A 25,535-nucleotide genomic window follows, 5' to 3' on the forward strand; every position below is an offset into this window, starting at 1 on the left:
ACAAGGCTGTTTCAAAGATCTCTTGAGATAATGTCCTAGAGGGATTCCAAGATTGTGAAGATTACATAATTGTACCCTTGATGCTGAGAACACAAGCAAAGTAAAAGAGAGGGTGTCTGGCCTCATGAACACTGAGGCCTCCACTCGCTAAGGTGTCTCCATTCCTAACTGCAGTGCCCAGGGTAGGTATTGCTAGTCAACTCTTTCTCTCTGAATCTACACAAGGCCTTGAAATCTTCTCAGAATAGCCCTCTAGGCAGGTGACTAGCCATATATCACTTGATTAGTGCTGATATAGGAGATGAAAATTATTTGCCATTCCTTTTTACTTGGAATAAAAAGACATATGGGGAAAAGATAGTCTTCAACAAATGGTGTTGGGAAAATTGAACAGCTACATGCAAAAGAATGAAAGTGGACCAATTTTCTACACCATACACAAAAATAAACTCAAAATGGATTCAAGACCTAAACGTGAGATCTGAAACCGTAAAAATCCTACAAGAGAGCACGGGCAGTAACTTCTCTGACATCAGCCATATCAACATCTTTCTAGATATGTGTCCTGGGGCAAGGGAAACAAAAGCGAAAATAAACTATTGGGACTACATAAAAATAAAAAGCTTTTTCACAATGAAGGAAACAATCAACAAAACTAAAAGACAACCTCTGGAATGGGAGAAGATATTTGAAAATAACATATCCAATAAAGGATTAATATCCAAAACATATAAAGAACTGATACAACTCAACACCTAAAAAAAAAAATAAACCAAGTAAAAAATGGGCCAAAGACACAAGCAGACATTTCTCCAAAGATGACATCCAGATGGCCAAAGGACACATGAAAAGATGTTCAACATCACTAATCATCAGGGAAATGCAAATCAAAACTACAATGAAATATCACCTCATGCTTGTCAGAATAGCTAAAATCAAAACCATAAGAAATAATAAGTGCTGGTGAGGATGTGGGGAAAAAGGAGCCCTCATGCACCATTGGTAGGAATGCAACTTAGTGCAGTCACTGTGGAAAACAGTATGGAGGTTCCTCAAAAAAAATTAAAAATAGAATTATGATGTGATCCAGTAATTCCACTACTGGGTATTTACAAAGAATACAAAAATACTAATTTGAAAAGATATAGGCACTCTGTTTACTGCAGCATTAATTACAATAGCCAAATTATGGAAGCAGCACAAGTGTCCATCAATAGATGAATGGATAAAGAAGATGTGGTATTTATATATAATAGAACATTACTCAGCCATAAAAAAGAATGAAATCTTGTCATTTGCAACAATATGGATGCATCTAGATGATAAAATGCTAAGTGAAGTCAGAGAAAGACAAATACCATATGATTTCATTCATGTGTGGAACAAACAAAACAAATGAACAAAGAATAAAAGAGATAAACCAAGAAGCCGACTCTTAACCATAGACAACAAACTGATGGTTACCAGAGAGGAGGGGTGGATGGGGGTGTTAAATAGCTGAAGGAAATTATGAGTACACTTATCATAATGAGCACTAAGCAATGTATAGAATTGTGAGATCACTATATTGTACACCTGAAACCAATATAACACTGTGTGTTTACTAGAATTAAAATAAAAAAAATTTAGGTGTGCTTGGGTGGCTCAGTTGGTTATGATCTCACAGCTTTGTGTCACGTCATGATCTCATGATTCATGAGTTCGAGCCCCACATCGGGCTCTGTGCTGACAGCTCAGAGCCTAAAGCCTGCTTCGGATTCTGTGTCTCCCTCTCTCTCTGCCTCTCCCCTGCTCGTGCTCTGTCTCTCTCTCTCTCAAAAATAAACATTAAAAAATATTAAACTCTCTTTCTCTCTCAAAAATAAATAAATATTAAAAAAATCTTTTAAAAAATTTAAAAAGACGTATGAAACTATGTTAGGTAAGACTGGTGCAGTAGATATGAATTAATGGGATCAAAGTGAATGATGTGGAATGTAGATTTTATAGCTGACTTACGGAGATGGAGATGAATGTGGCCAGAACAACGAGGGAAGATTTAATGGGTTGGAGTCCCCTCCTATAATGCCATTGGCATCCTTTATTACAATTTTCTGTCTGTGACCCTCTGTAAACTCTGAGAGTCCTATGGGAAAAGATGATATTTGCTCAATATTTTACCCTTACTGTCTTGTGCAATGTGCGGTACATAACAGGCACTGAATAAATATTTGTTAAATGAATGTGTTAAAAGATGATGAGTTTTTGATCAATGGATAGGACTCAAATGGGCAGAGTGTAGGAGGCGGCATTATAGGGAATAAGAACATAGGAACAAACACTTGAGGCTTCTGGGGGAAACAGCTAGGAGGCTGATATGAAGGACTCATGCTATTACTACTAACACTACTTTTTGGCTTCATTTTCTTAGGAGACTGTCTTTGTCTCATTAAACAGAAATCTGAAGACTTGGAGAAGTACCACCCACCTTCCAATCACCAGCGTATCCACCATTCTTACCTTTGAGCACCTCATTGATATATTTATTGAAGTAGTCTACTCTCAAGGAATCCTCAAGGAGATCTTCAGTCTCCCCTATGGGCATGCCATTCCCAGCCAGGTAGATCGGAACTTTTCCTCTTGTGTATTCCAAAGATACAAACTGCAATAGCCTCCTTATACCCCAGGGCACCACATAAATCCAAGGGGATGAGGTCTGGGGCCATGCAGGGTCCACATGCTGGGAAAAGCCTCCAATGGTGTCATAGCTAGGGATGCAGGAATCTTGTTGGGCCGTGCTGATAAGGCGAGAAGTGTAATGAGACAGACCCAGAAAATCAGCAGAGCCTTTCAGGAGTTGCTTCTCTGCCTTGGTGAACTCAGGGAGCTGGACCACAAGACTGGGGCACTGTTGGTTCATCTGTTGGATTTGGGCCTTCAGGGCAGCAGGGTAGTCTCCATCCACAAAGATGGGGTGTGCAAACCAGCCCAGCATGAAGTGCAAGAAGCGTTCAGAGGCACTCAGGTCCTCAGGCCTCTTTGGGGACAGAGGTTCTGCCCAGTCTGAGTTCAATACAATGCCCACACGTCCCTGCTGCTGTGGACGATAGTAGCTATTATAGTGGTGCCAAACTCTGGCATGAGCCTTGAGGACCAAGTGAGCCACCTTGTGAGGAAAAAAAAGAAAGAAATACAGTGCTTAATAACAGCTAATAGCAAAGCCAACAACAACCACAAGCCAATAACAAGTCTACAACAACAAGTTAATACGAATGTCAATAATGTTACCAATGTTAATAAAATAGCCACAATGAAAATGTCCACATCAATAACAGCACCAATGTCAACAACATCAGGAAGTCATCAGCAAGTCAATGCCAATATCAACAAGTCAACAATATCAAAAAGTAGTTAAGATTGGTGCTAACAATGTCAGTAAATCAACAACATGGACAATGTTGACATCAACATCATCAACACCAATGCCAGCAATATCAACAGCCAATAACATCAACAAGTCAACATCACCATCAACAGGTCAATAGAACCATATTTCGCAGTAAAAAATTGTTAATGAATTCTCTCATAAGCTCCTCCCAACAGTCTTGTGTGACAGTATAATTATTATTACCACTATACAGATGAGGGGAACAAGATCTAGAGAGGTGTAGAATGTAAGAAGCCTGACTCTGCCTGTATTGTCCCCCATGATGCTATTCTGACTTTGTTCTTAGTAAGTGCTTATTGAATAATTCATCAACAATGAATTTGGGACGATCATTTTATTTGACACAGAAGGGATGGGACAATTCTTTCTAACCTACCTGCTCTTTCCACTTAATGAAATCTAGGAAGAAAACCCATGACCAGGAATCTCTTTGTAGACTTAACTCAAGGTCTTACAAAAGTTAACAGCTTTCCTTGGCAGAGTGCCATGGGAAAACGGGCAAAAGCAGGGTGTCTGGAGTGTAACAAACCTAGACTTAAATCTTGACTTTGTCACTAACTTGCTTCTCATTCAGTTTCCTTGTATGCAAGAAGTGGTAATTATGCATTCATTTAGGAGGACTAAATAAGATCATGTATACAGAGCACCAAGCAGACACTTGGGGTGTAAGAGGGAGATTGCTATTGCTTATCATCCTTTCCTTTTTCATTTTTATCATCTGAAGATAATGACACTTACTCTTGAAGACTTTCAGATCAAAATATGCCTTAGGAAGTCAAACTCCTCACTGCTTCTCATGTTGCAAATGTTAATCCTTAACAGGGTCCTAAACTCCAATGGTAAACTGTGCTTTTTTCCAAAAGGCAGGAATGTGTGCCTTCTAACTGAGTCAGCATCAGGCAGGGGGCTCAGCGGAATATGAAACAACTAGCAAAACCAGTCATTGTGGCCATGTAAGAACATGGAAAGGTGTTAATGACATGTCAGATAAGAAATGGGCACTAGGGTGATTATGACAGCCAGTGTGGGTTCAATCATCATAACAAATGTACCATGCTCATGGGGGATGTCAATAACGGGGGGAGCTGTGCACGTGTGGGAGCAGAGGGTATATGGAAAATCTACGTTAACTTCTGTTCAATTTTGCTGTGGACTTAAAACCACTGTAAAAAATAAAGTCTACTTGGGGCACCTGGGTGGCTCTATCAGTTAAACATCTGATTCTTGATTTTGGCTCAGGTCATGATCTTATGGTTTGTGGGTTTGAGCCCTGCATTAGCACTGTCAGCATGGAGTCTGCTTGGGATTCTCTCTCTCTGCCCCTCCCCCATCTCTCTCTCTCTCAAAATAAATAAACATTAAAAAAATAAAGTCTACTTGAAAAAATGTACTAAGGGGTGCTTGGGTGGCTCAGTCGGTTAAACGTCCGACTTCGGCTCAGGTCATGATCTCACGGTTTGTGAGTTCAAGCCCCGCGTCGGGCTCTGTGCTGACAGCTCAGAGCCTGGAGCCTGTTTCAGATTCTGTGTCTCCCTCTCTCTCTGACACTCCCCTGTTCATGCTCTGTCTCTGTCTCAAAAATAAATAAATATTAAAAAAAATTTTAAAAAGGCACTGAATTTAGTGCACTCTGTAAGTACACTGTGAATGCAAGGACTGGAAGGACATATGGGCAAAATTATGAGTGAACCGTTTTCTTTGCAATCTTCCCTTAATGGTATTATACTGTTTTAACTAATAAATCAAAGCAAGAATTGAAGGAGAAAGGTGGTGTGGACTTTCCAGGAGCCACAGTTGTAGGGATAAGAAGCCAGGAGAAGAGGTTGGGATGAGTTTTACAACAAGGAGACAAACAGAAAGGTTCAAACCTTCCATTTTGAGAAGTGTTCTCTCTTGGTGTGTATGCTCTTGTTGAACAAGAGCAGAGTGGAAGCTTTGACTTCACTCTAATTTTTGGCATTTCATCAAGTCATTGATTTTAGCTCATTCTGAGTGTGGACATTTTGGATTGTTCTCTAATTTTCTTATGTGTATTTATTTGTATCATCTCCAAAAAGTATTAAATCTTGAGGATATGGGTCATGCATCCTCCTTAACACCTAGCATAGGGCAAGGCAAAGACTCCTATTTCAGAACAGAACCCAAGATGTGGCAGGGGAAAGCCAGGCTAACATGTGCATCCTGAATATGGATGTCAGGGAAAGCTGGTGAGTTTTCTGGGAGATTTGAGCAAAAAAAGAAATGATGGAAAGGGCCCATATTAAGCTACTTAAAATTTTGTGTCCAGTATATACATCCCCTTCTTATGGAAATGATACCCTGCCTACCCTCTGGAAAGCCAAACCCTTTTTCCTTTTCCACCTCCCCACCTCTCAGCCAGTGTGTGGAAGGGCAGAGCTGAGACCCAGACCCAGACCCAGACCAGTCACTGCACAACATTTTCCCAGCCTAAACTTAGTGATTGGTTCAGGGATGGGCATGCAACCCATGCAGCAAGCATAAGGCACAGGGACACGTTTGCTGGGAATGCCAGAAGAGAGGTAAGCTTTCTTTCCTGCTGGTCTTGAAATAGGAGAGCGTGGCTGCTACCATCTGGTTACCAAGCAGCCCAAGTAGAAAACCAACAAGGAGGGGCAAGAAGAGAAATTGAGTACTAGTGGCATTGTTTGGGATGTAATCAAGCTCCACTCTGACCAGCTAAAACCCAGACTTTTCAGGGATGCCTGGGTGGCTCAGTTGGTTGAGCCTCCGACTCTTGATTTCAGCTCAGGTCATTATGTCACTGTTAGTTGGATCGAGCCCCCCCTCCAGCTCTGTGCTGACAGCTTGGGGCCTGCTTGGGATTTTCTCTCTCTCTGCCCCTCCCCAACTCATGCTCTCTCTCACTCTCTCAAAATAAATAAACATTAAAAAAAATCATATTAAAGCCCAGACTTTTCAGTTTCCCGAGCTGATGGACTCCCACTTGGCTTAAGTCTGTCTGGGTTGGTTTTTCTGTCCCATGCAACTAAGAGTCCTGGATGACAAGGAAAATCTGCTGTAGACTCAAGCAGACTCGGGCTCAGATTCTGGCTTCAAACTGCTGACCCTGTAGCGCTGCCATCAGGAAACAGTTTCTCCTCTCTGAGCCCCAGTTCCCTCATCCACCAGCGCTGTTCCAAGGATGTAATAACTTATCAAAGTGCCAGCAGTATTTGGACAAAATAAGGTGATTAACGATTTATGGTGCCTTCCCTCCCTCTGGCTTCCTTTAAAGCACAAAAAGTAAACGCATTCTGACTGGAAGAGACAATGACTTTCTCCCAGCCAAATTCTCCTCCAGTGAGGCAGCACTGCAAGGACGAGAAGTACCTTGAAAGAAGCCACGCCCGGGTCGGAGATGCCCGGTGCGTGTCGGCCAGTGCCGTAGCCCGCGTAGCTCATCACCCACGGCTCATGGAAGGTCACCCACAGCTTCACGCGGTCCCCGAAGGTGGCGAAGCAAAAAGCCGCGTAGTCCAGGAAGGCGTCCACCACACTGTCGTCCTGCCACCCGCCGCGCTCCTGCAGGGCCTGGGGCAGGTCCCAGTGGAAGAGCGTGGCCATGGGCTGGATGCGCGCGTCCAGCAGGCTGTCGATGAGCCTGCTGTAGTAGGCGACGCCCTGGCGGCTGGGTCCGGGCCCGAGCCCCGTGGGGAAGATGCGGGACCAGGAGATGGAGAACTTGTAGACGTGAGCTTGGAGGCCGCGAAGCAGGGCCACATCGTTGTCCACCTTGTGGTAGCTGTCACTGGCCACCTCCGGTGTTGCTGCGCCCTTGGAGGCGTGCCGGCGACCCAGGTGGTCCCAGACGCTCGGCCCTCTTCCGCCCTCGGCCCAGCCTCCTTCCACGTTAAAGGCTCCCGTGGAGACGCCCCAGAGGAAGCCTTCGGGGAAATCCTCCCGCAGGAAAGCGTCCCTTTCGGCCGTGGATTGGTTGGCAAATGTTCCCCAGACTCTCCGGTAGGCGGAGCCCCGCGGCGAGGAGGAACCTACTGCCGTCCCTAGGGCAGGCTGCGCGGCGGTCTGGAGGGGCGCGCTGTCTGTCCGAGAGCAGGGCCCGCTGCGGGATCCGAAAGATGGAAAGGACACGGTTGAGTAATGACCCTGCGGGCTACCTGCGCCCCCAGACTGATGGATGGCGGCAATGTGTGTAATTAGTAAAGGTTCGAGAAACACTGAGTCAAAAGCCACACAAGTGCCTGGTAGATGGGAAAATTACTATTATTGCCTCTTCTTAGGTGAGTTATTATTGCTTCTGCAGGACTCCAAACACTGTGCCAAGCCTACCGTTCTGTGTATTAGCTTGTCCTCAAATACTGTCTTTAGTTCTGATGCCATGCTTTTTCTTCTTACTGTTTATAAAACATAGCTAATCATAATGATGGCTTTAACTCATTATGCCTTGATTCTGTGCTGGCCACTGTGATATGAATGTAGGTCTCTCCATTAATTTTCACGAATTTATTAGATAAGGACTACAGTTATTTAACCGTATCCTATAGAGAAGGAGATTGAGAGTCAAAGAAATGAGTATATTCTGGGCATCAGGGGACCAGCACCTGTTTGTCAGCTGGTATGGAAGAAAGTATTTCAATAACTGAATTACTGGTGTAGCTCTACTGATGTGCATCAGCTAAATATTAACACCAGCTACAACCTCCTTTCTCCTTTATGCTGCCTGGATTATGGACACAATGGCAGGAGCTCATGCAGTCATGATGGACAATAAGGTGGAAGCCTTGTTAAGGATGACAAAAATTAAGGCAGAAGCCTGGATTCCTGATGATTGTACCTACTGAAGATCATCCATCTCCAGCCTTTGTAATGTAAATGAACCCACATCTTGTTTTTTTTAATGAGAACTTCTCCTTAATCACATAGTTTACAAACTGTAGAATACAGTCTGTGCTTTTAACCACATATCACTGTATTTGTAGATGTGTAGACATTCATATATTTTTAAATATTTCATATATATAAATTCAGATAAATATATATATTTGAAATAAAACATACTGTAAAAATGCTATCCTTACATGAATGCACTCTAGTTTCTTTTTTATTCTAGTCCATTTCTCTCCTTCTGTCTTTCCTTCCTTCCTTTTTTGTTTTTAATTTTCTTTTAACATTTATTTATTTTTGAGAGGCAGAGAGAGACAGAGCATAAGCAGGGGAGGGGCAGAGAGAGAGGGAGACACAGAATCAGAAGCAGGCTCCAAGCTGGCAGCACAGAGCTTGATGCGGGTCTTGAACTCACAAACTGCAAGTTCATGACCTGAGCTGAAGTCGGACGCTTAACTGACTGAGCCACCCAGGCGCCCCTCTTCCTTTCTTTTTTTAATAAAACATTTTCTTCTCATGTTTCAAAACAAACCCTAAATTGGTTTACCAATCTCCAAGTCCTGGCCTACAGGCTGGAAGGCACTGTAAGAGAGCATGTGGCAGTTACACCAGCAGAGGGCAATGTTGAGGAAGGGTTGGTGTAGGTGGATGTGTTTGGTCTGGAGGGGGAATCGCAGGGGGATGGCGGAAGGGGGTGCAGTACAAGGGCATCTCCTGTCCAATGGCCATCATGTGGAGGGAGGATGTCATTTGTGCGTGGTTAGCCCAGAGCACAAAATTGGTAGAAGTGACAGGGACATTGCAGAGGGACCTCTGTCCAATGGAGAGAAATCTGGGTCTTCCAAACTTAAGTACCTCCTATTTTATGAAGCGTCAACGAACTCACATTTGCTAAAACAGCAGTGGGGGTGGGGGGTAATCTATAGTTATGGATTATCCATAATATATACAGGTCTCTGGAGCACAACCAGGGACACAGGTGACACCCACTCAATGAACAGACTCAGCTACTCTGACCTAAAACTCCTGATCCTGATTGTCCTCCTGGCTTGGAAGAAATGAAGTCTTGAGGAAAGAAACAAACAGTCCCTGGATAAAATACAATTTGCTCTAAAGGACTGCTTAATTATTCATTTGCTTTTTTATTTGCTTATGTATGTATGTATAATCTCTTCACCCAGCATGGATCTAGAACTCACAACCTTGAGATCAAGAGTTACATGTTCTTCTGACTGAGCCAGCCAACCACCCCTCAATTTGCTCTTAAAGCTTTAATGCTGGAAGTTCAGGTTTACCTAACTTGGGAGGAGATTTAACATACTCAGTATGAGTATACTGAGTATCTCTCAAGAGATTTAGCATAGCCTCAGTTTCTATGCCCAGGCCTTGCAGGTAGCCCTCCTTCAGCTATCCCTCCCCTGCCCCCAGCCACCTCAGAGCATCCCAGATAATGCTCTTTCTCCCCCTTCTGTGGAGCAATGCTTTGTCTTCTGCCACAATCTGGTATTAGAGTCATTTGTGGGCCACTCTGCTTCCCTTCCAAGGTCTAAGATTCTCAAAGAGAAAAGGATGTTACTCCTGTTGGAACCCCCCTCAGTCTGCCCTGGCCCCCAGCAGACTCTCCACCAACATCCCCCTGAATGAGGATCGCCGGCTGTTAGTTTAATGTCAGCCAGTGTTGGACCTTTGCCTCAGGCCAAGTTTAGAGGGAGAACCTTGGAGCTGATATCATATGGCATCTTGTGGTTTTATAATTACTGAGCTTTCTGGGTAACCCTTTCATTATGGCCTCTTGAGTTCTGTTTTCTGAAAAGACATAGCCCAGTAATCCTCAGCTGACTCCGAGTGTGGTCAGGGAGCACTTTTGACCTATCTGCTCTTTCTACCATTCATACTCCCAGCACAAAGCCTGACAGTAGCAGCCACTCGGGGTCTGTTGGTTTAACCGGCAGAGCTTGAAGTGAGTTGAGAGGACTGAACAACAGATTGAGATACACAAGTGCTAGGAGAGGAAAAGCACAAGAAGATGGTAGCAACTGAGTGAGTGACCCTGGACAGAGCTTTTCTAGCAGTCTGAGGTAGGGTAAGGAGAGCTCTAGCTCAAAGTCTGGGAAGCCAAATGATTCTTTCCAGTCTTTGTCTTTCGTCAATGCATGGTGCATGAAGCTCACATGTGTAACATACCCATGGAAGGCTGACATTTCTGGGGAACAACCATCTCCTGGTTTCCACACCATCCTTTTAGGTTTTTGTCTTTTAGGTTTGTCATGTGGAGAGAGGATGTCATTTGTACGTGGTTGGCCCATGTCTTTTTTGTCTTTTAGGTTTTTATTTTATTTTATTTTTTAAATTTTATTTTTAATTTTTTTTAAATTTACATCCAAATTAGTTAGCATACAGTGCAACAATGATTTCAGGAGTCCACACCATCCTTTTCATGCTCACTTGGGAAGCACATCGGATTTTGAGTGTTGTGAGAGGGTCATTATGGGGGTAACCTAAAACCTGCTCTAATTTTTTTTTAAAGTATGCCATTTACAAATTTTGGTATTTTAGCCATAATTTTGGTAAGAAATTATTTGCAACCCCACATAAATTAAAACCTCTCTTCTTAGGGTATGCCTGGCTGTCTCAGTTGGTAGAGCCTGTGACTGTTTATCTTTAGGGTCATGAATTCAAGCCCCACATTGGGTATAGAGATTACTTAAGGAAATAAAAAACAAAGTAAAAAAAAAAACCCACGAAAGTCAAAAACAACCTCTTCTTAGAACACCACTGAGTTAGGTTTCTGCCCCACTGCAACAGTTCAATCTCCTACCTATGCTATCTCCTCAAGGGGAAGATGTTTTACATATCACATGAGGAAACAGGTATACAGAACTAACCTCACTTACTCAGAACTCGTAACTTCAGTGGGGTGGTCAGATATATCTTTAACCCAGGCTGCTGTTCCACAAACTCAGGTTGTCTCCAACAAGATCTTAAATTAGAAGACAGGGGTTCAGATACCAGCTCTACTCATTGTGTACACTTGGACAAACTGCAAAGGTCACCAGTGCAGAATGACAAGAGAGGGTGCAGGACCATGTGGGCCCTGGGTAAGATGCAATGGGAGACAGGCTCTCTCTGCCATCCCCTCTGAGCCTTTATCTCTCGCCTACAGAACAGCCATGATAAAATCACTGGCGAGAGGCAGATGGCAACAGTCCCATGAGATCACACGTATGAAAGAATATTCTGCAAACATCAGCTATTGATACTTCAGCAGGAAATCTAACATTACCTTTTCTTGGAACTTGAACAGCTCAGGAAAGTATTGAGATCAAACCCAATGGTGATCACTTGGCTTTTATTTATGGCTGTAAAAGAAGAAGTTTAATTAATTCTCCCTGAAGTCCAACCAACAATATGCATGATTGCCATCAATCGTTTTCCTTATATATACAACACACCCAAACTCCAAGCAATTGTTCTAAGCTTCCTGGAAAATGCCATGGACTAAAGCACTAAGGAGGTCAGAAGTGATTTCCACCTACTTAGAACAGTGGTTCTCAAACTTCCGTGTGCATCAGAATCACCTGCAGAGCTTGTAAAGCACAAATTGCTGGGCCCACCTCACAGTTTCTGATCCAGTGCATCTGACATAGGGCTCAAGGATTTGAATGTCTAACAAGGTCCCAGGTGAGGCTGATGCTGTTGTTCTGGAGACCACACATGGAGAACAATTGATTTAGAAGAACTCAGACATCAGAAAAGGATGGAATTTTTTAAATTGTAGTAAACTATGCATCAACATAAAATTGACCATTTTAGCCATTTAGAAAGGGATGGAACTTAAGAATAGAGATAGGTATGCCATCAAAAAATGAGTTAGGGTGAGGGTTATTAAGTGGTATCTATGGATGAGTGTCAGGAGGTCTGTGAAGTCAGCTCAGTACTGGTTACAGGTAGTAAAAAGGGCACTACTGACTTATACCATACTCTGCCTTATAGGGTGACTGGGATGGATGTCAGGACACCCAGGAATGTGGCCCTCAGACCCTCCTGCAGAGTCTCTAGTAGATCCTCAGCCCCTGATGCCTTAACAGAATCCACCTTACCCTTGACCCGACTGGACCAAGAGTGATCTCCTGATCCAGGGGCCCCCAGTCAGATTCACTCTCAAGAATTTGAACTTGAACTAAGAGGCACAGAGAAGATGGTCCATGAGCTGTGGGTCTTAGACATGAAGGTTTTGGTGAGGTGCCCACTAGGGCCATGTGCAAGCTGAAGTGAAATGCGGACGTGAATAAGAAGAAGCAGAGTGAGGCAAAGGTGAGATATCAGAGGGATGGGTAATGGAAGGGGACACGCAAGCACAGAGCAGTTCCCCTGCTTACACCTGATACCTGAGGCCTGATGGCCTTTATTTACACAAGACCGAGGCATCCTTGCCATCTTTATACAGAACCCCTCGTCTTTCTTGGGTCAGTGGGAGCTAAGGGACAGAGGGTACAAAGGCATCTGGGGTGGGCTCTCAGACCAGCCCTCCTCTGGTCCTTCTTCTTATTGGAACCCCAGACTTTCAGGACTGCTACTGCCAAGCCAGTACACCAAATGTGACTCAAAACCTCGCCAGCAATGGTCCACTCACCCTCGAGAAGGCTGAAGAGCAGTCTGGCTGACTTCTTCCTGGTGGAGGGGCAGTCCTGGAATCTTAGATTGAAGATGAAAATTTTTACTTTTGGCTCAACAGTCTGAAAAAGATAAAGGCCAACAAGTGAATTGAAGTTGCCTAGTATAAGTCTTTTGATAACAAGGATAGATTTTCAAGATGAGAAGTTACGAACCTCACTCCGGTTTGGGAAATGACCTCCAGACATCTCAATTAGGAAAGGAAGCAGACTCTAGACTCTGAGGGAGAATGAGCTACACTTTTCAGTAACAGTGGCCACACCCTCCCCATCAACCCACACCAAAGAGATAGGCTTAGCATGCTTACAAGGCTTACAGTGCCCAACCAGGCACTGTGTTGGGACCAGGGACAAGGCCATCCACTCATGTTAGGGGCCTTTCTTACTATAAGAGGCTTAATCAGGTGCCACCATCACAGTATTTATGGATGTCTGGGGTTTGCTTCAAAACAACCTGACTTGAGAAGGGGAAGATGGGGCATAGATGAAACAAGATCAGCCATGAGTCGATAGCTTTTGAAGTTGGGGATGGCTTCATTATACTTTTCTTGTAGACATATTTCACATTTTCCATAATAATAATGATGATAAAGCGGCCCTCATTCAAATGGAACAGGTGTGACTTTTCTCCCATTTCTAAGCCATTTCACTGTCAAAGGAAACATGTTGTTTGACTTCACTTTAAATTACCTTTTCTGGGGGGGAGGTTGGGTTTGGTCATTTTCCCCACATCAAGTTTTTCCTCTTCGGAGGAGTTAAAAGCCACTGAGAGATACCGATAGCAACTACTTCCAAAGAAGGCAGGCTCATTCTTTATTTTCTCAGAGTCACCTGCAACAATGCCCCTTCTTTACAGATAAAGTGCCTTCAGCTTTGAGAAGCTAAGTTGCCCAAGACCACAGTTAAAGGAGGTGCAGCTCACACAGTCCTCATTCTTTCCCTTGCTGGGTGGATGCAGGGGAACCCAACAGCTAAGGGGACCGAGGATTTTCTCTCTCCTGAAAGATCAACACACAATGGGGGCCAGGAGGGCTGAAGGAGCCTTCAGCTGAGTGGGGAATTTCCTGGGTGAGCAGAGCCTTTACCTGCTCAGAGGACAGGGGCACTGCTCATGCACCTCCTGCAGAATTTAGATGTGCCAGGCATGAGGATGTCTTCTAGCCCTAAAACACCTGTGTGCTGGTGAGAAGAGCAGCAGCTCAGGGTCCCTGAGGCTCGGAGAAGGATGTGCGGGTGCTCTGGGGAGAGTGGAAGGAAACGGGAATGGGACAGCGTGGGACCTGCTCCTCCAGGCCTTCAAGCCTCCAGGAGCAGGGTGAGAGGACCCCAGATGAGGAGGAAGGGTACACTCTGAAGGAAGCAGTGGGCAGAATGATCTGGGTTCTTGGGGACACAAGTCAGCCCCTTGCCTGGGGAGAAAGCTGTTCTTCCTGTCCTGGGCGTGCTGTGTGGGAAATGGTACACGCCTGTAAACCAACGAGCCCAGAGAGGGACAGTCTCCTCTCCAGCTCAGTTCTCTCCTCATAGCTGGTGATGAAAGTGGTCATCCTGAATCTTTAGAGCTACATCTGAAGTGTCAAATACAGCATCTGGAACCTAATCCCTACCTAAGGAAATAATAGGAATAAAGAACTCCTAATAAAAGCCTGCCAAGTTTGTCCAGGAGGGTTTTACTATTTGGCTGGCCAGCTCTCAACTGAGAGTTCACAGCTTTATCCAGACACTGGGGGGAACAGGCCTTCTTGAAAACGTTTTGATGTCAAAAGAGAAACACTGTAAACCACATCCTCAAGCAGAAATTAAGCCAGTCCTCTGTTGATGGCCTCTCTGAGGCATGCTCCATCTGCCTAACCCAGACAGTTTTAAAATGTCAGACAATGAACCCATTAGCTGAGGAACAAGCCCTGGTTGAAGTCCTTAAAGAAGACAAAAGACAGGTTTAGGTGTGATAGGCATCAGCAGGCCTTGAAGACACTACTTCAGCGCTGCTTACGGCCCAGAAATCTGGCCCACCAAGCCCACCAGTGCAGTCTCTGGGTCAAGCCAGTTTGGGTTCAGGTAAGAAGATATTTGCAAAAACAACTAAAATTATACATGATTTTCAAAAATGCCACCCTCATTATAATGTCCCCAACACCTTGGAATTATTTTTGTCTTGCAGAGGGAGTGTGCTGTCATGAGAAAGCCCTGGTTCCAATTCCAGCTCTGCTCACTACCTCATGTCTGACCTTGGTTAAGTTTCTTAAGTGTTGGGGTCTGCTGTAAGGGATAACATGAGGATAAAGTGCCCCACGCAGTGCGGGGCACAGAGCAGGCACTAAAGTCATAGCAGCTATTACTCAAATACCTTGTGAATGCATCTGCTGTCTTTGATTATTAGATCATAGTATTTGTAAACAATAAAAGCGGCAGTGCCTACAAGGTCAGCAGGAAACCCATAGACACAGGGATGGGACTGATGCTAATTAGTCCATTTCAAGCTTCCAGCCTCGGGTCAAATGGAGTTCCCACCTAGCTGCAGCACTGAGGGTTTGACACTGATGAGCTTGGCCTTTAAACAGGTAATTCCTCTAACAATCCACCCTGCCTGGTGGTGGGGGTGCTGGGATTCAAAGCCAGGAGGCCCAGGGCTGAAAGCAGAGGGGAGTGGCTTTATAACCCACACCTGCAGAGGCAAGAGGAAGACACGGGTGAATGCTGGTGGCCAGGTGTCCCTGGAGAGGCCTGTGAGAGGGCAGCTCTTCAGGGGTAAGTATGGAAATACTGCTAGGACCCAGGAAGGCCAGAGAGAAGCCACTGGGTGTGCAATCTGTTCTAACCTGTTCGGAGATGGGCTAACAGTCAGGACTCCAGGGAATTGGGGATTTGTCTTCCATGAGGAAGGTGCTCAGCAGTGACCAAGCATAGGACAGAAAGCTAATAGGTAGGTAGGTAGGTGGCATCCAACATACTTTCTCTAAATAGTCACAATCATTAGACTTGAGGAAAACAATCCTGGGAACGGGAAGGAAGGGTCTAAGTTTACAGGAAGATCCCCATAGCTGGCATCTGATTCAGCAGACCTGGGTGTGAAATGTCTTTTTTTTTTTTCAGTTGTGGTGAGACATACATAAAATTTGCCATCGTTAGAGAGGGAGAGAGCCAAAGCATAAGAGACTCTTAAAAACTGAGAACAAACTGAGGGTTGATGGGTGGGAGGGAGGGAAGGGTAGGTGATGGGTATTGAAGAGGGCATCTTTTGGGATGAGCACTGGGTGTTGTATGGAAACCAATTTGACAATAAATTTCATATATTAAAAAATAAATAAATAAATAAACATTAAAAAATTAGAAAATAAAATAAAAATAAAAATAAAAAAAAGAATTTGCATTTCCAAGGTGATGCTGCTGGTGTGTGCATTTCACCTGCAGAACCATTAATTCAAGTTATATGAACTATATAATATATGGAAGCCTTTAAATAGAGTAATGTATAGTTAAAAAAAAAAAGATTTAGTATCGGGGCGCCTGGGTGTCTCAGTCGGTTGAGTGCCCAACTTCGGCTCAGGTCATGATCTCACAGTTGGTGAGTTCAAGCCCCACGTCGGGCTCTGTGCTGACGGCTCAGAACCTGGAGCCTGCTCCGGATTCTTTGTCTCCCTCTCTCTCTGCTCCTCTCCCACTCACACTCTGTCTCTATCTCTCAAAAATAAATAAATGTAAAAAAAAAATTAGTATTTGATTTTAGAGAAAAAAAGAGACTCTTAAAAACTGAGAACAAACTGAGGGTTGGTGGGGGGTGGGAGGGAGGGGAAAGTGGGTGACGGGCATTGAGGAGGGCACCTGTTGGGATGAGCACTGGGTGTTGTATGGAAACCAATTTGACAATAAATTTCATATTAAAATAAAAAAATAAATAAATAAATATCAAAAATAAATAAATAAAATAAAAAATAAAAAAATAAAAAATTGCCATCATAACCATTTTTACAGTTCAGTGGCATTAAGTACTTTCACATTGTTGTGCAACCACAACCACCATCCATGAAAAGCCCTTTTAAATCTTAGGATGAACACTGACTGGAATTTCAATTCTCAGATATCTACACAAGAGATCCATGTGAGATATTTACCTTAATAAGACAACCCTCATTACCTCTTCCAGGGAAGACTGCCTGACCCTGCAAAGTTCTCCAGCAATGCATTCACTGGAGATCTGCCCAGATGCAGCTCTGCAGGTCTGCTGGCTCTGCATGGAATAGCTCAGTTTACACATCAGCCAGAGCATTAAATGTCTAATATGCTGGGGCACTCAATCAGTTAAACGTCCCAGTCTTGGTATCAGCTCAGATCATGATCTTATGGTTTATAGGATCAAGCCCCCATCTAGCTCTGTGCTAACAGCCCAGAGTCTGCTTGGGATTCTCTCTCTCCCTCTCTCTCTGCCCCTCCCCAGCTCACACACACTGTTTCTAAACAAAATAAACATTTAAAAAAATGTCTAATATGCTGTCAGGAAGCTTCACCATTCATCAATATGGGAAATGGCTCAAATTACCTGCAATTTACTCAACTTCTGTGGCAAACTTGCCTCACTTTGGCATTCATAAAACAAATCAAGAGAGAGGAAATCGACGGTGCCCTAGAAATAAGTAAATAGGATCGTTAGAACATAAGCAATTTCAAGATAAAGTACTGTTCAGAAGTATCCTTTTTTGTTTCTCCTCCTCCTACTAAATGGATACTCCAAAGTGAGATTTTCCAGGAAAAAGCAGGTAGAGGAGAAGCTGGGACAGAGTGAGAATGTATGGAGGCCTTGTGCCTGCATGTTGCTGGGAATGTATCACCACATACTCAGCAAAGTGCTCGGCACACAATAAGTGCTCAATAAATGTATATGATTAAATGAGGGAATGACGGGGAGCCTGGGTGGCTCAGTCGGTTGAGCATCCAACTTCGGCTCAGGTCATAATCTCACGGTCTGTGGGTTCAAGCCCTGCGTTGGGCTCTGTGCTGACAGCTCAGAGCCTGGAGCCTGCTTCGGATTCTGTGTCTTCCTCTCTCTCTGCCCCTCCCCTGCTCATGCTCTGTCTCTCTCTCTCTCAAAAATAAATAAACATTCAAAGAAAATTTTTAAAAAAAGATTTAAATGAGGGAATGAAGTACTGGATGCCAGAAATGGTGGGTTTCCACCAAAGAAGTGAGCACTAATGGAGTCAGAGGCCAGAGCTGCCCTGGTCAGCCCCCTCCTCACAGCCGTCCCACTTTGCTGGGACAGAGATAGCGGAGCACTCAGACACCCACAGGATCTGCAGTGATCTCTGCAGACCTACAGGGGTTTGGGGCTTTGTTTTAATTGTAGGCTATCGTCACTGGCCTACTGTCAGGCCACAGTTTTCAAGTCCACCCTAGTTGACCCTAGCTTGACCCATTGTATTATCCGAGAGCACAGCTGTTATGGTCCTGGACATATCTATCCCTCTGCACAGTCTCTGGCCTGCATATGTTCTAAGAACTTCAGATTCACAGTCTAAACACATAAAGATACCACTGTGATTCCATCCCTGCCTTTCTCAGAAGTCATTGTATCCTCGTCATGACTAGATCAGAGCCTGTTATCTCTCCTTCATAGATCATCTGTTCCCTCGGGACACAGACCCTTGATAATGGCATCCGATGACAACCAAGTGCACCATGGACCTTTGATAATTGACTCATCACTAGCTCCCTATGGCTTTCCAGATCAAGTCTCATCCGTGTTTACCCAATAGCCTACATGCTTGCTCCACTTTGGTGAGTACCACCAAACCCCTTCCCCACCCTCTCAGCTCTTACTTTTGTTTGTCATTTCTGTACAACACATAGTCGCTTAGTTCCCACCCTTGAAAGTCATTGCAGTGGAGGAAGATTTAAAGAGTAGAACCACTGAAGTGTACAACTTAACACAGAGTGTTAGTAAATGCACCAATTACATGAAAAATTGCAGAAAGTTAGAAGTGCTATAAGGAAGTCTACATCAGTGGTCTTCAAACTTACCTGGGGCTCACCTGGAAACTATGAAGACCCAGGACAGTCCCTCCACATTAAGCCTTGGCTTATGCGCTTTACTAGCTCTCCAGGTGATTCTGGTACACAACAAGACTTGGAAAGTGCTGGTCTAAACAAAGGGCCATGTGTTCCAAGTGGAGAGAGAAAGCAAATCAAGTTGAGCAAGGGAGTATTGTTAAATGAGGCCTCCCGATGGAAAGTGTATGCACGTGTATGTCATAAATGGGTAGAATTTTGTTGGAAGAGATTTGGGCAAATCTAGGATAAGAAGCACACTGAATGGTGCATGCAAGACGGGGAAGAAAGCATAGCATATACACTGGGAAAAATAGGAGGGGAGACCCCAAGACAGCTTGAGTGAGCCACACCTGGAAGGCCCTGAGGGATTTGCACCAATTTCTCCCATCTGTGGCAACACATAACATAAAATTTACCAAGTTCACTGGCATTAGGTGCATTCACATTGTTGTGCAACCATCACCATAATCCATGCAACACATCTTTTTTTTTTTTTAATGTTTAAATATTTTTGAGGGTGCGGGGAGAAGGAGGAAGACAGAGGATCTGAAGTAGGCTTTGTGCTGACAGCAGAGAGCCTGATGCAGGTCTCAGACTCACGGACCACAAGATCATGACCGGAGTCAAATGCCTTAACTGGCATTTGACTGGGTGCCTGAGCCACCCAGGCATGTCCATGCAATGCATCTTTGAATCTCAGAGTGAGCACTGAGTGTAGATTCCCAGTAGGGAATTAATAAAAACTGGGCTCATGGAAACTCCAGAAGCACTGCATGGCATGGACTGGGGCAAAGAGACCAGTCCAAAGGCTATTGCTTGACAAGCACTTTTCTGATCAGCACTTTGGTCTCCTGAGTTCATAACCGATAGCAGTTATCACCCCTTGTAAATTAATTTAGATGGCATTCTGGCCATATGGTCAGCCTTGAAACTATTTTTTTCAGAATCTTATCAAAACTGGATTTTAAGTTCCTGAGATGGTAAATCTGAGGACCGGACCCTGACCTATGGGGCCCCCATCGTAGCACAGGCACCACATAGACAGACAGTGTTTGTCACATGGCACTGTGATATCTATACAGCACCCTACAGAAATCTGCAAAACTACAGAAATCAGCTATTTTTCCAGGTGATTTTCCACACTGCCCAGCAGCCAAGCTTACACAGGCCAAAGCTGTTTAATTCTCAGATGTTTTAACTTTTCTTATTAAAATTATAGTTAATAAAATTATAGTTAAAAAGTTATGTTCAGAGGAGGCAGAAAACAAGATGATACTCTAGGGAGTTTTGTTATTTAAAAAAAACAAAATAAGGGGCACCTGGGTGGCTCAGTTGGTTAAGCGTCTGACTCTTGATAGTGGCTCAGGTTATGGTCTCATGGTTTTTGGGCCAAGCCCCACAATGAGTTCTGGGCTGACAGCATGGAGCCTTCTTGGGATTCTCTTTCTTCTCTCTCTCTCTCTCAAAATAGATAAACTTAAAGAAACAAACAACCTTTACCTGTCCTTATATCTCTTTTGCTATTAACACACCTCTCCTCTAATAAGCTATTTTGGACTCTTTTAGTTAAAAAAAAAAATCAGAGCAAACAGAAGCATTTGACTTATTTACATAGGCAAAAGCTGACACTAGATCAAGCAAGAGCTGGGACGCAATAAATGAGATTTTGTTTGTAAGGTAAACATGAATCTAGAGAATGGACAGCATTCAGAAGAGGCAGTTAATAAAAATGCCAGGCTAACAGATGAAAACTTCTCTAGTGTTCTAAAATGAAAATCACAACTTTCCTCAGATGTTGCAACTGCTATTTTGGGGTGCTGTCATCACCTTGGCAAGAGCACACGTGGACGGTTCCAGCAGGAGCTCCGAGACTGCTTCAGCTCGCAGGACCACAGAGAGTTTTCCGCCTAAAACCAACCAGAGAAACCAGCTGCAGGTGAGTGAGGCAGGATGCTGGGGCTGCAGAAGCAGCGTGGGGACTCATTTCCTGTTCCATGTTCACTGACTTTAAAAATGATTTCTGAAGAAATCACTTAACATGACTTTACCCTAGCTGAAAGATTTTAGATAACAAGGTGCCTTTAAAAACAAAACAAAGTCCCTTTAGAGAATGTTTCATCTAAATCAGGACTCAGAAATGCAGGACACTTGTCTTTTACAAGAATAAAAGCAGGGCAGACTGGGTGGCTCTTCCTGAAATTAAGAGTCTCTTGATTTCGTCTCAGGTCATGATCCTGGGGTGGCGGGATCCAGCCCTGTGTTGGGCTCCACACTGAGCATGGAGCCTGCTTGGGATTCTCTTTCTCTCTCCTTCTGCCCCTCTCCCTCACTCTTTCTCTTCTCTCTTAAAATAAAACAAAATAACAAACACACACACACACACACACACAAAGAATAAAAGCAATTACCCTGCCCTGCCCCTCCAGTGTAGAAGGTGGTGAGGTGAGAACTGCTTCCTCACTTTGTCTGTTTAACACTTTCTGCTGTTACCCGGTCCTTATTCATTGTCCTGAACATCAGTTCAGCCCCTCCTGTGCACGGAGGGGAAAACGAAGGAACTATAAACACCTGTAGCGTGTACCCACTTGATTTGATACTTGATTACCTGCAGTGGTGCTCAGCAGTTGTGTGCGTCCAAATCCCCTGTGTGCTTGTCAGCAGACTGGGGCGGGCTCTGCAACAGTGCATTTTAACAAGCTTCCCAGGTGCTCCTGACCCTCGTCCTCAGACCACCACTTGAGAGACACGGCTGCGGAGGAGGGGTTCCTCAGCCGTTTGTATTGCCAACTGACTCTTTCATGTGCCTGAGTCTTTATCTCCCCCTGGATTGTGTGCTCGCTGAGGAGCAAAATTTAAAACAATCACTCCAGATAGCAACTTCAGCACTGGGTGCATAGCAGACCTGTGGTTTGGAAACGCTAAATGAAAATCAAATAAAATCAGAGTTTGAGAGTTAAACTGTAAGGCTGTGTGCTGACAATGAAACCACCACTAACAACTACAAAAGTGCTTTTTTTTTTTGTAGTTATCTTTATACCCAACATGGGGCTTGAACTCATGACCCAGATATCAAGAGTCGCAAGCTCTTCCAACTAAGCCAGAAACAGGTGCCCCAAAAGGGGCTTATTTTGATAAACGTGGTAGAACTTTGAAATCTCCTAAGCAGGGAATTTCACTTACAGACATTTAGTCCTCATTCTGATAAGATAACGCTATTTTCTAGTTACTCAAATGATTGTCCCTGATGGATCCATTTCACCTTTCACCGATTTCTATTCTTCATTCTATCGTCACATCAGCACACATGGAACATAAGTTCCCAGCTTGTGCTTAACATCTTAAAATGTACAATCATCTGTAGGCCAAAGAAATGAAATAAGAGTACAGTTAATCCCTAAATAGATGAACTCACAGATTTTTTTTTTAATTTTTTAATGTTTATTCATTTTGAGAGAGAGAGAAAGAGAGAGAAAGTGTGTGAGCATGAGTGGGAGAGAGGAAGATTGAGAAGGAGACACAGAATCCAAAGCAGGCTCCAGGTTCTGCGCTGTCAGCACAGAGCCCGATGTGGGGCTCAAACTCACAAACCGTGAGATCATGACCTGAGCCAAAGTTAGATGCCCAACCAACTGAACAAGCCAGGCACCCCATAGATAATTTCTAATTGACTCTGCAAGCTGCTTTTAGAATTAGAGTGAACAAATGTACTTGAAGTTCTAGAAATTCTCATGGTTCCCAACCTATTGCCAGTGCAAGCATAAACTATACTTTTTAACATACTGTCAAATGCAGATTACTCAAAACCAGATTCTCACGTGAAGCTTGCAGTTCATGTTTTCTATGGAACTGAAAGGGGGATAATTGCTCTGCTTTAGAAAAATTTATCTTGCATTTTGTTGGACATAATTAAACAGGTGTTCATATGTCTATGAACTCAAAGACATGAACAGGTGTTCATGTGTCTAGCTCAAAACTGGTATTTGCTGTGGGTTGAGAATGAACTGTTGTAAGCCTGTGTAGAAAACCACTGCACAGCATTGTGTAAATTCCTGTCCCTCCTATGCATTGTTGGACCTCACTAAAGGATAAGCTCACCTGTTTCCACCATAAAGGGAAGTTGTTCCACTAAAAACCGTTGCGGCTGTTTATAAAAAAAAAAAAAAAAAAAAAAATAGCCCCCTTTCCTCTTGCTCCTTCCCTTTTTGCCTCAAATACTCCAATAAAAGTAATCTGGCCAATATTGAACTGCCAATATCAATGCTTCAAGCTACTACTACTGCTTGGGCAGGCAGGTAATACTGGTGTTACCCTGGGTTGTGTCTCAGTGTTGTGCAAGTGGGGGATGTTGTGTGCAATTCTACTCTTCCCACAAGAGAAATGTTCCCGCTCTCCCAGCCTCCAACTCTCTGCCCGAATCCTCTCTTCTACTGAATCCTCCCCACTGGCAGCACATTGAACACATAAACAGGAGGTTTATAATAACAGATATAGAAAGATTAGAAAAGAAGAAAAGAATTTTTCAAAAATTGTGGTAAATATATATATATATATATATATATATATATATATATATCAAAATTTACCCTTAAAAATTATAAGTGTACAGTTTAGTGGCATTAAGTACATTCACATTGTTGTGCAGCTGTCACCACCATCCATCTTCAGAACTTTTTCAACATCCTAAACTGAAACTCTATATTCACTGGGCAGGAATTCCCCATTCCCCAGACCTCCTAACCCCTAGTAACTACTATTCTACTTCCTGTCTCTGTGAATTTCATTATTGTAGGTCCTTCATGTAGGTGGAATCATACAATGTGTGTCCTTTTGTGACTGGCTTATTTCACTTCGCATAATGTCTTCAGGGTTCATCTATGTTATAGCAGGTGTCAGAATTTCATTTCTTTTTAAGGCTGAATAATATTCCGTTGTATAAATAGCACATTTTGTTTATCCATTCACCCATCCATGGACATTTGGGTTATTTCCACCTTTCAGCTATGTAAATAACACTGCTATGAACATAGGTATAGTATAGATACCTGTTCAAGTCCCTGCTTTCAATTCTTTTATGTAGGTACACCCAAGCGCTAGATGATAGAGTAATTTTATGTTTAATTTCTTGAGGAACTGCCACACTCTTTTCCATAAGGGCTACACCATTTCACAGTCCTGCCTGCAATGCATAAAGATTACAATTTCTCTATATCTCTACCAACACCTGTGATTTTCTGCTTTTTAAAATAATAACTATTCTTATGGGTGTGAAGTGCTATCTTGTTGTGGTTTTCATTTGCTCTACACAATGATTGAGCATCCTTAATAATTGAGTTAATCTTTGTATATGGTACAAGGTAAGAGTCTAACTTTCTTCCTTTGCATGCAGATATTCACTTCTCCCAGGAACACTTGTTGAAAAGACTCTTTTCCCCACTGAAAGGTCTTCACACTCTTGTAGAAAATTATTTGACCATTTGGTAAGGGTTTATTTGTGGGCTTTCTATTTTATTCCATTGGTGTATATGTCCATCCTTAAGCTAGTACCACACTATTTTGATTATTAGAGCTTTGTAGTAAGTTTTGAAATCAGGAAGTGTGAGTCTGCCAACTTTGTTCTTTTTCAAGAATGTTTTGGTTATTTGGGGTCCCTTGAGATTCCATATGTATTTAAGGATGGATTTTTCTATTTTTGCAAAAACTGTCACTAGGATTTTGATAGGGATTTCAATGAATCTGTAGACTGCTTTGGGTAGTACTGGAATTTCAACAATATTAAGTTTTCCGATCCATGAACAAAGGATAACTTTCCAGTTATTTTTGTTTCCTTTACCTTCTTTCAGCAATGTTCTAAAGTTTTCAGTGCACAAGTCTTTTGTGTCCTTGGTTAAGTTCAGAAAAGAACTTTTAAAAACTACTTATTAGAGTGAGCAGAACTCCCAGTCGTTAAGTGTGAGCCGTGTATGGTGACTTCTTTCCAAAGAGTGCAGTATGGAAAGGAGGAAAAAATAATAACTTTACAGTGGAGATACCTGAAAAACACAACCTCAACCAGGTGATCAAGGTCAATATTAACAGTATAAATCACAGTGATAGTCTGTATCCTTGATATATGATGAAAATAACACTTTATTCTGTAATCTTCCTCCCTAAAACCCATAATCTCAACCTATTCATGAGAGAAACATCAGACAAACCCCAATAGAATTTGCAGTCACAAAAGATGACATATAAAATTATTCCATTCATATGAAATGTTCAGAACAGGGAAATCTAGAGATATAGGAAGTTAATTAGCAGATGCTTAGGACTGAGATGGGAGAGGAGAATGGAGATAGTAAGATGATAGTTCCAGCCCCATGCTGGGTATAGAGACTACTTAAAAATAAAATCTTTATACATATTCACAAAGCTGTATGACCATATCTAATTCCAAAACATTTTCATCACCAAAAAAGAAATTCCTTGGGGTGCCTGGGTGGCTCAGTTGGTTGAGCGCCAGACTTCAGCTCAGGTCACGATCTCATGGT

The 25,535-nt window shown here is 43.2% G+C and overlaps 1 protein-coding gene across 1 annotated transcript in view; it reads right to left on the reverse strand.

Moving 5' to 3' along the window:
- Nucleotides 1-25,535, reverse strand: part of LCT (lactase) — a 50,513-nt gene that overhangs the window by 21,466 nt on the left and 3,512 nt on the right. Inside the window, exons 2-7 of the mRNA XM_042994365.1 lie at nt 20,836-20,915; nt 17,501-17,584; nt 12,924-13,026; nt 11,574-11,649; nt 6,779-7,508; nt 2,500-3,145 (exon numbers count right to left, since the gene is read on the reverse strand). Of these exons, the coding sequence (XP_042850299.1) occupies nt 2,500-3,145; nt 6,779-7,508; nt 11,574-11,649; nt 12,924-13,026; nt 17,501-17,584; nt 20,836-20,915 (1,719 nt within the window). The remainder of the gene's footprint in view (nt 1-2,499; nt 3,146-6,778; nt 7,509-11,573; nt 11,650-12,923; nt 13,027-17,500; nt 17,585-20,835; nt 20,916-25,535) is intronic.

Source organism: Panthera tigris, chromosome C1, assembly GCF_018350195.1.
Source record: "Panthera tigris isolate Pti1 chromosome C1, P.tigris_Pti1_mat1.1, whole genome shotgun sequence".
NCBI classification, from domain to species: Eukaryota; Metazoa; Chordata; class Mammalia; order Carnivora; family Felidae; genus Panthera; species Panthera tigris.